Source organism: Molothrus ater, chromosome 4 (assembly GCF_012460135.2).
Source record: "Molothrus ater isolate BHLD 08-10-18 breed brown headed cowbird chromosome 4, BPBGC_Mater_1.1, whole genome shotgun sequence".
NCBI classification, from domain to species: domain Eukaryota; kingdom Metazoa; phylum Chordata; class Aves; order Passeriformes; family Icteridae; genus Molothrus; species Molothrus ater.
In genome coordinates, this window is record NC_050481.2 from 61571829 (window position 1) to 61587739 (window position 15911).

The 15911-nt window shown below is 37.6% G+C and overlaps 1 protein-coding gene across 3 annotated transcripts in view; it reads left to right on the forward strand.

The window, feature by feature from the left end:
* SORCS2 (sortilin related VPS10 domain containing receptor 2) overlaps nucleotides 1-15911 on the forward strand; it is a 536859-nt gene that overhangs the window by 443960 nt on the left and 76988 nt on the right. For all 3 annotated transcript variants that reach the window (XM_036381659.2, XM_036381658.2, XM_036381660.2), the window contains exons 8-10: nucleotides 430-519; nucleotides 10278-10457; nucleotides 15644-15790. In XM_036381659.2, coding sequence (XP_036237552.1) covers nucleotides 430-519; nucleotides 10278-10457; nucleotides 15644-15790 — 417 coding nt within the window. The remainder of the gene's footprint in view (nucleotides 1-429; nucleotides 520-10277; nucleotides 10458-15643; nucleotides 15791-15911) is intronic.

Genomic DNA, 15911 nt, shown 5'->3' on the forward strand with positions numbered 1-15911 from the left:
TGAATCTTGTTCCCTTTTTAAACACAAAAAATTGGGAGAAAAATAGTGTGATTGGGGTAGTATTTTAAATGGATTTCCCAAGTCAAAAAACGAAGATGAAGCTTAATGTGAAAAAAAGTGAAATATTGCCAAAGGCTGAGTTTTATTTACTGATATGATCTGGTGGTGCTCAAAGGTTTAGTTGGAATTACGCCAATTTATATAGCAGCACATTGGTGTTAAATTTTTGATTAGAAAATCCAGGAGAGGTTGTGAGTTGACAATTTTCACTGATGTTTATTTGGAATATTCCTTTTGGTACTTTGGAACTCTGCAGTAAAAGTAATGGCTACATATTTCAGTTACAGCTGAAATGTAAAGCAGTTTGCTATCTCAGGCTCTTTAGATTTCACATAAGCTGTCACAGAGTTCTGTTTCTCCTTTCTGTAGACAACATCAGCAAACAGGACCAAGTATTACGTGTCGTACCGTCGAAATGGCTTTGTTCAGATGAAGTTGCCAAAATATGCATTGCCAAAAGTAAGTGTGCATGCTTTCCTTTCTCTTGTTGCATTTGTCATCTTCTCTTTCTACCTAAACTTGTTTTGTTCTGCTCTTTTTCAAACTTCATTATTCTGAGATCAACGTTTCTCCTTGTAAGGATTTTTGAACCCTTGTTTTTATTTTGAATGCTGCTTTTATTTTTATTCCATTAATGTAGTACTTGTAAACCATAGAGGGGAATAATGTACAACAGCTTATTTGTCATCAGTTACTGCAACAGTTTTTGAGCTTTGATTCCATGAGGCAGTGCTATACACCCAATGGCAATGGAAAGATATAGAGCAAGTGTTCTTTCAAGAATCAATTACATTTTAATTCCACATGGTGTTGTCTGGTATAAGCATGAATACTAATAGAAGAGAAATTAGCCTACTTGGTGTTTCTCTATTTCATTAAAGAATCCCAGTACTGACTTTGGCTGCTCAATGAAATTGCAAGACTTGGTGAGAGGCTCCTTCAGTCTACCATATCTTCCTGGTTGTAGGGTTTCTATATTTCCACAGTAAATCAGCAGTTAAGCACAGAAATTTAAATATGGTCTAACTGATGCAGTTGAATTTTTTGTGCTGCACACAGTCTATTTCCTAACTTTACAGTTAGAAGGCTTCTGCAGTCCTGAAGAAAAATAACTTGGAAGTTTGAGAGATCCAGCTGGATAAAACCCTCAGTAACAAGCTCTGACCTTACGGTTCACCCTGCTCCCAGCAGGAGGCTGATCTGGAGGTCTCATGAGGTTCCTGCTTTTTCATGTGATTCTCTGTGATTCTGCCACTTACTTAGCAGAGAACTTGTTTTCTTTGCATGCCTTGAATTGTATTCGTTTAATTAATTGCCCATCTAAGGATGGACATTAGAGTACAATTTATTTCCTTTTGCTGTTATTGTTATAAAGCAAACATTCTAATATTAGATTTTTTTCATCTTAGATTTTTTTATGCCAGTATAAATGGTGATCTGAAGTAATTTTAAATTACTTCATATTACCAGAATCTCAGATCAAATCCTCAGGTATTAGTTGGACAAAAATCTGAAACTTGGATATGTTCCTAGTAACACTACAGAAATATCTATCTCTCTATCTCTCTATCTCTCTGTGTCTCTATCTTGTCAAGAAATGTGTAGTCAAAGACAGGTATATAGACCAACAGTAACACAAAGTTATTTCTGTGGGTTTTAGGCCTTCAAGGCAGCCTTTGTGCTTTCTTGGGGGAAACTGTAGTCAGGAAAACAGCAGGAGAATATCCAGGTTTTGAAGGTTAAAATATGCCAAACATGGAAACCTCAAGTGACTGCAGCCCATTGAACCCTGCACTGGGACACAAATAAGCAATTAAGGAGCAAGGCAGGGAAGCAGAGTGTAAACAAGGAGCTTCTGACACATTCATAAAGTGTCAGCCACAATTCCCTGGCATTTCTGTCATATGGAGTCTGGATTGTTTGAAATAGTGCTGCATGCTCAATTCTTTGCCTTGGAAAATATGGCTTTTGTTTATTTTTCTCTTTTTTTTTTTTTCCTTGCAGAGTGGATTACCCCAGGCCTGACTGAATAAATAAATTAGAAGTTAATGGTTTCATTTTGGATAGAGTCTATTGCTACCTAGGAACAGGTTGACTATGTCATTTTGAAAGGGATGTTTTTGTGCTCTTCCTAGTTCAGACAATACCCAACAAGAAAAATAAAGTAAATATTATCTCTTCAGCATTTTGACAATACTGCCAGGAAACGTTTCTTTGGTATCTGCACAAAACAGAGTTGAAAATTGCAGGAAGAGGGCCTGGAAGCCAGAAATACATTTAGAATAGTGATTTAGAATAATGATGAATATGAAAGATTTTAACCTTTTCTAAGACATTTTCTTTTAAGTGATTTGGTACCTTCACATTAGAACAGAAATTTTACATACTGAAGTAAATATGAACACAGCTCTAAAATTTTTCACAGTGCTATATTTCAGTGAGAATCATCCAAGTGCAGTAGAATTGGATCATGGAACTTTGCAAAGACACAGGATATCAGCAAAGATCCTGGCACATTAAATGTGCATTTAGAACATGTGGCTTTGAAACTGCTTCTTTTATGGTGGTTGGAGATAAACAGAATGGAAGAATTTACAAAGGATGTTTTTTAAGATTGATTAAAACCAATAGCTTTTGAAAGATCTGAGTTTCAGAGGGTTTTAATATTAGATTTTGCTTAACCAGGAGATGAAGCATGACAGTAGCAGGCTATATTTCATTTTTCTTGAAAGCATGAAATGAAGTGTCAAAAAAATCTCTTTCCAAGTGGTCTCTGTACAGAATTTTTGAGCAATGATTGTTAATAGGGAAGGAAAACTGTAGCTAAGTCAGAACTTGCTCTAGACTAGTCAAGGTTGTGTCTAACAATATCAGGAGAGCTGTGCCAAAATGCAGCCTGTACCCTTAGGGAACTGGGCTGGATTCTTCAGATGTTATTCTTTTGCTGCATAGATTCCTTTCATGATGATTTTGCATAAAGAGATGGAATGAGCAGTTTCAGACTGAATAGTTAGAAAATGTTTTTGATGTCTCATTTTCCTTTCAATATAAAAATCTGCAAGGAATTTATTATCTTTTTTTTAATATTATTTGCATTTGTGTTTTTGTTTGTGTTTGTCCAAATGCATCCCCAAAGAGAAACCTAGAAAATAATAGTGTGTCTTTGGACATATTTACAGTCCTCCTTACTTGTGAATGAGAGGCTGCTAAAAGCAGCTTCCAGCCAAGCTTTACCTCTGTTAAGTTTCTGGGCTCCAGCTCCACAGTGCCTCTGAGATCACCTTTTTGTAACACATCATAGCTCTGTGTGTGTACAGACAGCAGAGCCATTGGGGGCCATCAGAATTCAGATAATTTTTTTAACCTTTCTTCTGTGCTGGTGAGAGATCTTTTTCTTTTTGTAACACTGTGTTTGATACTGACATTGCATGGAATCCCACAGCTGTCTCCTGCATTTGACAAGTGCTGGCTGCTGCCAGGAAAGGTGGAAGCAAAGGCTGGTGAGACCATATCAAAGGTTGCTTGTATGCTCCCCAAAACAGAAGAGGAATTTTCAAACTACTGTTTTCAAACTGTTGTTTTAAAATTGAACTGGTTTCTATACTGTATTCCATTGTACCAAGATTGCTTGTTCTGTGCTGCTAAAACTAGATCACAAGTTAGGAACTCATAGGAAGTGAATACCAAAATCAAGGCAAGAGCAGCAGGACAGCATTTGTGTGTCAGCTTGGCTGGTTAGGAGTGTCCCAGGGGGATCCAGCAATCCCCCCTGGGCCGTGTTCAGCCTGGAGCAGAGGTTCAGCTGCCACAGCTGGGAGGGTAAGTCTGCCCAGAGGCACAGGCTAAAGCCCCATCCAGACTCTCAGCACACTTGTATTGCACAAGTTCCTGCAGCCCTGACTGCCCTCTCCTTGAGAAGTGCAATTTGAAGAGGGAGAGAGAGGAGCAGTATATTGGGGCTGGTCCTTGTTCGGGTATTTGAGTGATGCTCTGATGTGGGTAACAATAAAACTGGGAACTAGTTCATTCTGAGAGTTTAAGCAAAAAACATCGTTAACAAAATTTTTGACCAAGCCAAGGAAACTGCTACAAATTATGGCAATTTTACTATTGGAATTTGGAATAATTTAATTATTCTGAGTCCTCTTCCTGTCTCTCTTAAATAAATCCTATTGATAATGATCTCCCTTTAAGAACTGATACAAGGCATTGATTGACTCTGCATTCATTCATGCCTCCTACAAAATCTTAATGATGCGAGAGCTCTATTGTTTGTTGTATCCTGCTGCAATTCAGAAAGTATAGTTCTGAAAATATATGGTGTGGGAAAAGCTTCTTTTATCTTTTTCAATCTCTGTATCTATTTTCTATCTTGTGAAAAAAGCAATAATGTAAAATTTTTCAGGTAACCAGGAAAAATGGAAGTATAGGGTAAGAGCAAACAAAAACAAAACAAGAAAAAATCCGATTGCCTCAGAAATAGGTTGAAGTCTGTACTTTATTCATGGCAATACAAATCTCCTATAGATGCCTTTTATCAGATCCATGTATTTTTTTGGTTTGATTTTCACCTGGTCACCTCAAAGCATGCCCACCTCATTCTGGCTTCAGTCTGAGTACTCATCACTGTTTTAAGCATAGACTTCTGAAATTGTCTGTGTCATTCAAAAATAGATCTAAGACAATCCTTCAATGGGTCTATCCATTAACAGCAGAAATGGTAGAAGATTCCTGCAACCCTTTTGTGTGATGTTCTCTAAGGATTTGGCTGCCAGATGGTTGGATTGCAAACTACTGAATCTATGACAGCTCATTTGCAAGGCTCTTAGTCTCCCAGTAATTTTTGTTCCACTTGGGAAGCCCCTTTGCCACCTCTGCCACTCACCACCCTGGGAAGCTTTGGCTGAGGTTGTTCCCCTGTACCAGGCAGAAGAGCAGTTTTAAGTGGCAGCTCCATTCTTCTGAAACTCCACTGGAATGGCTGTTGAGCAAAGAAGAAAAGGGAAAGAGTGGGAATGCAGGTGGCAGTGGCATTTGCTGCAGAGGAAATATTCCTTTCCCAGGCAGTGTCACCACAGCAGCCAGTGAACCTGAGCTATAGCAGTTGTCTGACTTGCTGGGTGTACAAATCCATCTGAGGAGGATTCAAGGAACTGTTCTTTTCTTCACTGTGCAACTTATTGATTTCTCTCCATGAACTTTTTTACTCAGCCATGCAAGGAAGATTAGGAGGATTATCTTTGGGATATGTGCCATCCAGTTTCCTTGACTGTGCTTGAGAGATTACAGGAGAATAAATGTGGTACATCTGGAGGTCAAGACTGAGACTGCAGAGCCTTGAGTCCTTACATCTGTTCCACTACTGATACATTTACTCCTCACCATTCTCTGTTTAATACACTGCTTATTTCATGTTAGCATTTTGCTCAACCACAGCATCAAAAGATTGCAAAGGGGCAGAATTCTGGCACCATAAATTGTAAGATTTAAACCCCAAGAATTTTGAATGATACTTCCTATGTTATCAGCACATTGTAGACAAAGGAGCACTAGTGGACTGTACAATCTTGTCATCCTTTGTAGCCTTCTGTCTTCAGGCTGTAATTGTACTTATTTGTGTCATAGAATTTCTTATCACAGTTAGTAATATGATAAACCATACTGAACATTTCTTGAATATAAAATTCTGTAAAGTATTTGCAAACTTATAGGCTGGTCAGTTACTGAATGTAGATGTAAGTGTCTGTATACATGAAACAACTCATTCCCTTCCCTTCCTCCTTTAAACCTCTTCCCTTCTTTCCTGCTATCCCCAACTGCCCCACATCCAGCTCTGTTTAATAGCTTTAGGCTTTTTGGACCAACTTTTGATTGGTGTTCATTCAGCTTTATCTGATAACAGAGTTGACTACATTAAAAACAGGTAATTAATTAATTTTGGAAAGACTGTTGGTATCTCTGTGTTAGAACTAAAGAAATAATTTTTAAGCAGTGTTTTCAAGAAGAAATATTTGATTGTGTCTGTATACTTGATGGAGAGTTCTTGGATGCCTGTGCTCCAGGTCATGGCTGAACATGCCCAGTTCTTTCAATGCCTTGTGTACACCCTCAGGCTCATTGATTTAACAGACCGTGTCTGTTCCATGTGATATGGAGTTTCTTTGAAGTGATGCTCATCTTTGGAACAAGTTGGCCTTCTGCAAATGCCTAATTATTTTGGGTATCACTTTGAAACTCTCTTTGTGTTATTTGTTTGTTAATTATGTTCTCTGCTATTGATGCAGTACAAACATAGCAGCTTACAAGTCCCTGAGAGAGCAGGAGTGACATGACCTGTCACTGGATGCCTAACTTAATCATGCCAAATTTTAATATGAAGTCTTTGATCAGGATTTGTTTAGCATTTTTTGCAGAAAAAGTAATTCTGATTCAATAGATCTCCAGCTGTCCTTAATTCTAATTCCATGGGCTGGTTCACTGCTTTGGACCTATGAATAGTTTCACAGATTTTTACTGATAAATATACAGATTTCTGTGCTTAGTGTGGTATAACATGTCCCAGTGAAGAGGGAAGGATGAAGGAAAAATTGTGACAAAGGAATTGTACAGAATAGAGTGCACAAGAAGCACCTTAGTAAACAATACAGAGAAATCTCATGGGGGCTTAGAGGTTTAAAAAAAACAAAACAAAACAACAAGAAATTTTGGGCAATGCAGCTCATAGAACCTCAGAACTGTGCAAAAGCTTACAACCTAAGAAGAGATAGAAGGAGAATACTGGTATTTGGGAATTACAGACTATGGCTGATACCAGCTGACATTGGTGAGCTTTGCAAAAACAAAGAGATAAAGAGGAAAGTCAAAATAGCAAGAGCATGGATACTTGGGTCAGTAAGAGAGAGAGCAGAGGAGGCATAGCAGACTTGAGAGGGCAAAAGTAAAGTAGTAGAGATAAGAGAAGGGATGCCCATGGAGAAATGAACATACCACAGAGGAAACAGCATGGCTGCTATGGCAAATCTGGGAGAAGGTTCTGCCTTGGGTCGTCTGGAAGGGCCATGGGCTCTCATTTCAGCGTGGAAGTGAAAGAAAATCACAAGATCTTAAATAGTGAATGTGTATGAAAATGCAGCCTGGAGATAACAAAAATCTGAATAGAGACAATAAGGAACGTTCCAAACCCTGAAGATCCCTAACATCAGTGAAGAAGGTCTTTATAAATTAATTTGAATAAATTGTGTGTGAATAGCATAATTACAGAAAAATGTGATGATCAGTGGCACTTTGAGTAGCTTGCAGAATGTAGAGAGAGAAGGCAGCAGGTCCAGCAAAAGGCAATTGCCGTAGTCCAAGCGTGAAATCATAAAAGAATAAATGCTTTCCTTGTAGGATCTGCTGAGGTTACAGCCTAAGGTTGTAACTGTGTCCATGAATTAGATAAAGCAGTAAAAACGTGCATTCTCTCCATCAAGATTTTTTTTTCCCTCGGACATCCTTTCTGGTTAACTCTTAGGTGACAGACAGTAGGTACTGCCTAGCACTATTTGCTGATGTCCCCTGTCCATGTGCTTCTCACCTCTTGAGCAGTGGGGGTAGCTGGGATGAAGGAATGGAATCCATCCCCTGTATTTGCCAGTTAATTCCTTCTTTTTAAATTCACCTTTCTGTATAGGAATAGTAGAAAAGTGACATGACCATTTGGCTTTGTTTTAACTAGATTTTCAGCAGTTTGTGTTAACTGGGATTTTGAAAGATAAGTTGAAGAATTGGGCATGAAATTTGCAGTTTTCCTCACGTTGTCAATTACTTTTCCCAGAAGATTGTATCAGAAAGCAGGAAATGCTGCACAGGATTGTTGCAAGGTAGTATAACTGAAAGACTGCTTTGTTTCTTGAGGGAAAAGAAATCATTCTGAAAGGAAAATAGCTGTAAGGCTGAGCTGGAAATCTGAAAGGAAGGAACAAAGTTCAAGGCAGTGCAAGGGTAATTTCACTTGCTAAGACCAGGATCTGTTAAACTCTTGCCTCAGCAGAGTTGCCAACCAGCAGCCTGAGAGGACAAACATCTTTATTAGAAGCAGCCACTGCCAAGAGGAAAGTGAATTCTGATTTGCTGAGTAAAAGTTTGCATCCAACCTCTCTTTCCCTCACATGACCCCCACAGTCTGCCCCAAATTAATCTCCCTGTCCTTGTGCACTGCACATTTTGGCTCTTTGTGTGTTGCTTCTGATGGCTCAGCTGCTCCTACCCCAGCCTGGGATGGGAGACCCAGATCTGAGCCCATCCCCAGCTCTTACTCTGCCACCAAGGGCCACCCAAGCAACCCCTGCCACCTCACCAGGGAAAGCATGGAGTGGGACAGCACTGGGGCAGGGAAGGTGCCTTGCCTACATTCCCTGGGGGTTTGCATTTCTGTGGCACTGTATGAATGTTTTATTGTAATAATGTAGTCGTTAATTTTGCAGAAGGCTCCTGGCTTCGTGGAAGATTAAGGGTTTTCTAGAGGTTTTCACATTAAAAAATTGTTTCTTTATTCTTTTTGACTGCTTTGTTTCCATCCTTATTTTCAGATAGCCATGGGAACTTTCCATGTGGGCTACCAATCCTCATGTTGCCCTGGTTCTAGGCAGGAAATGAAACATTCTATACATTAAAGAGACTTTTAAAAGAACCTGTTGTGATCAGTTGCTGTGTTTTGCTGGCATTTCTGGCAGACTCTGCTTTGGAGTAATTGTTCAGTACCAAAAAAACCAAAAAAAACAAAAAAAAAGAGAGCTATTCCTGGGATGCTAAACAAAAATCTACTTTACTACAAAGTTCAAATGAGAGTCTTTGGAAACAGCATTGAGCTGTCATTGATAGGAAACTTCACTTAGATTCCTTTGTGTTGTGTCACATATGCAAAAATACTTTAAATTTAACTAAACTATGACTAAACTATTAGTATTTAATAACCCTTCTCTGTTCATATTAAAAATCTTTCCTTTGCATTATTTTACTTCTATACATGCCTTTTTTTAATCTAAGTGTCTCAGTCACTGTGCATTGCCTACAGTGTGACTGCCATGCTTTGCTGAGTACTCAGTGTTCCTCTGTTACTCACTCTTTCTTCAGTCTTAACTGGATTCTTATGAAACTGGTCTGTCTCCTTGAGTTCTACAAAGTTGTTTTCTTGATTTTTTTTTTTAAGCTAATTCATTCTAAATTGATATTGTCTTGATATTCTGGTAACTGTTTAATATTCACTCCATTGCCTTTAACTTTTTCAATAATAAGGTGACCAGAACTGAATGCAATATCCCAGTTAAGTTCCAAGGTCATCAAGAGTTTACAAGCTTCCAGTCTCTGTGACTTGATGTCATTTCTTACATAGCCCCAACATCTGCCTTTGTGCTCCCAAATCATGTTGCCAAGTCATGTCCCTTTATTCTCTTTCCTAAGCTTAGTTCAGTGTTGCTACTTCCTGATTTATTTCTTCTGTTTGATATTAGTGTTAAATTATTTTCCCCAGCTGTGCATTTTTTTTTTTTTGTCTGAGACATTTGGAGTGAAGAAGCTGGGAAAACTGAAAGCAAGCTGTAGCAATATCCATGCCTGAAATTCTTGGGAAATGATTGCAGAATGTTGACTCTCCTTTTATTACTGTTGAATATTTAAGTGGTTGTGTAGACATAGATAGACAAATTAATGTAATCTACTACAATGCACATGAGCTGTGTGCATGATAAGTGCTATATCCCATGTGAAGTGCTGTACAATGTATCTGATCCTCTTTGTGCTATGCTATTTTTTTACCTAATTTTCATTTCTCCATTACTTGAAGATTATTTTTTTAGATTAGCTTTGTTAATGTTGTTTCATTCTTCCATTGACTCTTATCCAGATTTTAAAAAGTCAGTCACTTGAGGTTTTTTTCCTTTCACTATTTTTTCCTTTCAAGAAATCATTTCCTGCTGAAGTCAAAGCAGAGTACAGATATTGCACATTCATGATTTTTTCCTTCACTAAGGTGGTTTGCACTGCAGTCAGAAGGCAGTGAGGAACCACTTTGGAGCACTGGGATAGCCATGCTGATTAGTATTATTTTGGGAGGTTATTGTTTTTAAACATTCAGCTGTTTCCCCTCCCCCCAGTATTAAACACTCCTGACCAAGTCACTGTTTGTACAATAGAAATTATGTAAAAAATTATTCATTTTGTATCTTATTTTCCTACAGGATTTACAGATAATCAGTACAGATGAAAACCAGGTGTTTGTGGCTGTACAGGAGTGGTACCAGACAGACACATACAACCTGTACCAGTCTGACCCACAAGGTGTTTACTACTCCATCTTGCTGGAGAATGTCCGGAGCACGAAGCAGCCAGAAGAGAATGTCCTGATAGACATTCTGGAGGTACATCTTTACATTTCCCATTATGTGTAGTCTGTGGGGAGGATTTTTTTTTATTTATTATGAGTAGAATTAATTTTAAGTAATGTATTTTCACAGTTATATTTAAATAGAAAGTCTAGGATTTCTTATTTGTAGCCCATTGTTACTACTTACATGTTTCCCTCTTGCCCTACTAATGTGTTGTGGATTCTAACTAGATTCTTGTGATGGGGTTCTATGGAGATGCAAATCCAAAACTGAGTTCTTTTTAAGATATTGAAAAGTGAATCTGGCAACACAATTTATTATTGAAATAAGAAGTTATGCAGCTGTCTATGTACAGTTTTTTTCTCTAGGTGACTCACTGGTGCTTTTCCTGGCTTAAGAGCAGGACATCTTTTAGCCAGTAGGGTTTTAAGTAGTAATCTTGCAAGCCTTGTGCTAGGTTGTGTGAGCTCTGAAAGGCTAAGAGCCAACAAAATTAGATATTGGACAGCAAATTCACTTGCTTTCAGTACATGTGTGTGCCAACAGCATTTTCTATGAGACCAACTCAGCTGTAAACAAATTTATCTTGTATTTTAACATCAGCTCACTTGGCAAAATAAAAGACTATAGTGTTTTGGAAGAGAATCAGAGGCTGTTATCAATTCCATTCCTGTTTAGGTAATGGAATTTCAGTGTAATGAATTTCAATGTAACATTTGCTCTAGTTCTGTTCTTTCTGGCCAGTATCAGAGCATTAAACTGGCTTTAGTCTGACTCAGTTTGTCCCATTACATGTAATTTGCCTGGTGTTAATTTAAAAAAAAAAAAAAAAGCAAAATTTTAAAGGTGCACCAGACTTCTTTGGCAAAGGTTTGTAGTAATTCTGGATACAAGGCACACAATGACAGAACTGTTAAATGGCTGTAATTAGACTCTTCTTGGTGGAGGAAAATGATAGTGTTTTCTTCCTCCTTATCTCCTCCATCTTTCTTTAGCTTTTTCTTTCTAAATGGCTGTGGTAAAACAAAAAGGTCTCTCATTACCAGTGATTATTTTCTAGGCTCTACCTTTTTAGAAATGAGGCTTCCTAATGAGTGAAGCTACACATTGTGTGTAGCCACGTTCCCACAGGGTGATTTATCGATAGCATTAATTTGCAGCGTTTTACTCTTGGGCACCCCTGTGACCAAGCAAAGCTAAAAGGCAGTCAGGTGCAATCTCTACTCCTTGCATCACCTGTAGCATGTAATTTCAGATAAGTTGTACAGAGATGCTACCCCTGGCTATCCTTTTGTCTACAAGAATTATTAACTTAATTCAGTTACACTGATTGTTTAATAATTTCCCAATGTTGCCGAGGGCATATTAGATAATGCAATTGTAGTTTATTGTGTGCTGGATCAATTTGTAGGGTTACATTAAGAAGAAAATGTACACATGATAAGGACAATACACGTGGAGCCATACAATTCAATTCTTTTAAGCTATTTTTGAAATTGAGTTGCTTTATAGGAGAGTGCTGATGGCTTCTAGATAGCTTGCATGATAAATAATTAGTGCTCATCTTGTTTACTAGAATGGGATCAAGTGCTCATAATGTGTGGGTTGTTTACTCAGTATAAAATTGCTAATAAATAAAACACATATTGCAGCCCTTGAGGATGGGATTTTTTTTATTCTAATCTGGGTTTTCTCTTTCGGGCATTTTAATGTAAGTGTCCCATCTTGGGAAGGGGAACGTTCAGTGCAGCACAGAGACTATCTTCAGTGGTGGAAAACTTCTCTTTCTGCCAGTATGTAATTCTCCTTACAATTTGTACTGTTCATCTTTGTTATCTTTTGACTGCACTTAATCTTTTGCTTGTACATCTGCCATAAAATTTTTAATAGGTATCTGCCTGTCTGTATTAATTTTCTTTTCTATGCTGTATCTTTTGTTTGCACCATATTTCTTCTCATGTTGCACACGTAAAAGGGAACAATTTACAAATACTTGTTTAAAGAAGAGAATAAAAAATAATTAAGCACTAAATGACTGTCCAAAAGGACCATGCCCTTGAATTATGTGACAATTTCAAGGAGCATGTCCTTGAAATTGTATCTAGTGCTGCCAGTGTGAAGGAGTCACAAATTTGACATAAACATATTTGCAGAATGGGCATACTAATGCAATACCTCTGCATTGGTTCCTGCTGTGACTCCTTATGTAGATAAGAGCTACATGAGTTGCAGTACACTTTCTTCATGCCTTTTTTCCCCAAACAACAAATTGTATATATTTAAATTTTAGTCACAAACAAATATGATATAGCAGTAATTTCTACATTTCAGTAACTGCTGCTATAAAACACTGTGGGACATCTGAACTGTGGTTCTTGCTTCCAACTAAACAGAATATTGTTGGGATGAAATATCAGAAATGTAACCAGGAGCAATTAACAAGTCACAGCAGAAAGTCTCAGAAAATAATTTTATTAGGTACAAAATGCTTTTCTAAGAGTACTGGGGAACAACTATCCCCTCAACTGTTTAAGAAAATAGGTACTCTGAGAACTAAACTCAAAGTTAAAAAAAATCAGCAGAAAGGTGCTTTGAATTTCCTCCTGTACAGCTGTCCTGGACTGTTCATCAGAGTAACTGAGCACTGCACAATGTTGAAATGTCTTCTTTTCCATAGCAACTTACTATTAATGTGAATCTTTTCCTTTCTTGATAGAAAGATACTTATCTTGCAATTTTAAATTAGGGAACTAAGTCAAGGAGTAGAATGTACAGAAGAATTTGGGTGCCTTGGCATCACAGCCAGGAGATAGATTAGACACACTTCATTTCCAGTATTTACAGAGTCAGGTGTGTATTTGTATAGGCCACAGGACAAATGAAATGGAAAATGCTACAGCAGGGGTGGGATGTTTTAAAGATGCCATTTTTTACACACCATAATTTTGTGTTAGTTATTGGATTTTAGATTAATGCACCACTCTGAACATGATATTTCTGAACTTGCTCTGAAGATAGATGCCTGGAACCTATTTATTATTTCAAGCAGAGTTTATGCCTTTCATTCAAAGTCCAAATGCTCTGAAGTGCTGGTTGGCTTTTATCTTTTAAAACAGCAGTGAGAGAAGTTAACTGAGATACTGGAAGAAATGTTTTCATAACCTTTCAGTGCTTGATAGATTCAAACACTTATGTCCCATATTCTAGAGAGGAGAAGTTACCCTAGAGCTTGGTTAGATTAGAGATGGGAGTGGCAATGGAGAAAAATTTTAGCCTGACTCCTATTTGATGATTATATGGAATTATTAAATATTCATTAAATGAGTGGGTGGGAAAGGGAAAGAGAGGAGAAACAAAAATAATCATGATACAGCACTGGTTTTGCCATCCACAGATGAAGAGGGAAACCTCAGTTGCAGTCTCTGATCTAATTATTGTTAAAATATTTAATATTGTGTTCACTGGAAGGAAGACATGCACAAAAATTTTACCCCAAGTCTGCCTTCTCATGTAAATATTTGAACTGCCAGGCTTTTTTTGTGGCTGAGCTGTCTCTTGAAGGTAGACTATGTAAAAAATCCCCAGCAAGATTAAAATGCTTTGATAGTAAAGAAAGCAGGTTCATAATTTCTTCTCTTCCTTTCCTTTTCTCACCTGCACTGCAAATAGTTGACTTTTATGGTATGTTTGACTTGGAGGTGGTTGTGAACTTTCAGCATCCTGGATAAGTAACCCAACCACATATGCACAGGATTTAAGAAAGAAGGAGCTTGTGGGAGAGTAGAGTATTTAAATGTTTATACAGAATTTTTTTCATATATAAACTTATATATATTTCCAAGTTCTAGGCTGTTACCATAACCAGCAGAACACTCACATTCTCTGTAGGTTTGGATCAGTTCCTTCCTGTATTAATAAACAGTGAGTATCAAATCTGTAGCCTGCTGGTAGGGATGCCTGCTTTTCACCTTCAATGCAGACGTCTGCTAAATGAATGTTAAATGGAGTTAAGACCTGGAAACTGGAAAAAGAAAGGAACAGTAAATATTTCAAATGAAAAATAAAAGTTCAGAAGTGCATCATGTTATCAGGAGCCAAATATTCCTGATCATTCAAAGAGCTGGCTGTCTTGTGCATTTATTTGTAATGAATGATTCAGTTTTGTTAAGAGTCAGCATCCAAGGAGATGAGCAAGCTGTACTGTGCTGGAAATGTGTATCAGTTTATATATGTTGTCCAGAATTTTTCAAAAATTCAGGAAGTCTCATTAATAATGGCAAGGGAACCAAGAGCACTCTTAAGGAAACCTTCACTTTTAATAGAAGACCTTTTCTCGTGCCCATGGGTGGAATATACATTAATATGTTAATAATTTAAATGTTAGGGCTAGAACTAAACATATTAAGTTATAATTACTGTCAGGCTGCTTCTAAAATTATACCCATTAACTTCGACACTTTGAGTTGTAGTAATTTTCTAATAAAGGTTGTTTTGAAATAAAATAACAGCCCAAGAGAAGAGGGTCATTTTTTGTTATTATTTTTTCTCCAGAGGTTAAACTGGTGAAGGGTGGACTGTGGAAGCATTTCAGATGCTTGAGAGGGTGATTCAGCCCTCAATGTGTCTTTCTCAGATGATCTGCCTGTATTTATTTCCTGCAAAGGACAAGAGTGCTTCCCAAATCAGTGTTATTTTAAAGGCTATGATACTGTGTTGTGTTATTGTAACGTATTTGTGTGATATGGGCACAGAAATTCAGGTTAAAAGTTAGATGATTGTTAAAAATTGCTTACATCATTTGTAGAACAGCATTTTAAAAATGTCCATTATTTAAAGAAAATGCAGAGGGGAAACTTTATTGGTGGACCATAGTACCATAATTTTTATATTTTGCTATATAAATTGTTGTGTTTTGCTATATTAAACATGTATTTTAATTACCCTTCTGACATGGAGAGAACTGCATATGCTTTTTTTTAAATACATTTAGAAATAAAAATCAGTTTGTAATTGTCCTTGTATTCCCCCTTTGTCCCTTTCCTCTTATATTTTTGCCTTCCTCATATTTTTTTAAGGTATCATCCACTTTCCTTTCAGTTTCCGGAGAAACTACCTGAGATACACAGTTCAGAGCCACAAAAGAGCAGCTAATCAGGGATAATCCTTGTTGAAAGACACGTGTATGTGCTGGATATTAGCTTTTCTTCTCTATGCTTCAGGTCAGAGGTGTAAAAGGAGTCTTTTTGGCCAACCAGAAAATTGATGGGAAAGTTACAACCCTGATAACCTACAACAAAGGCCGTGACTGGGATTTTCTAAACCCTCCAGACATTGATATGAACGGCAAACCCACCAACTGCAAACCTGTAAGTGGCTCTTTTTGGTGTCTCCTCCCTCTAAAGTGTGCAAGAATTACCTGCATGGCAGGATGTGCAGTGGTTCCAACAGCCCAAGAGCTTTGTGCTGAGTTTAGCAGGCAAATGGACT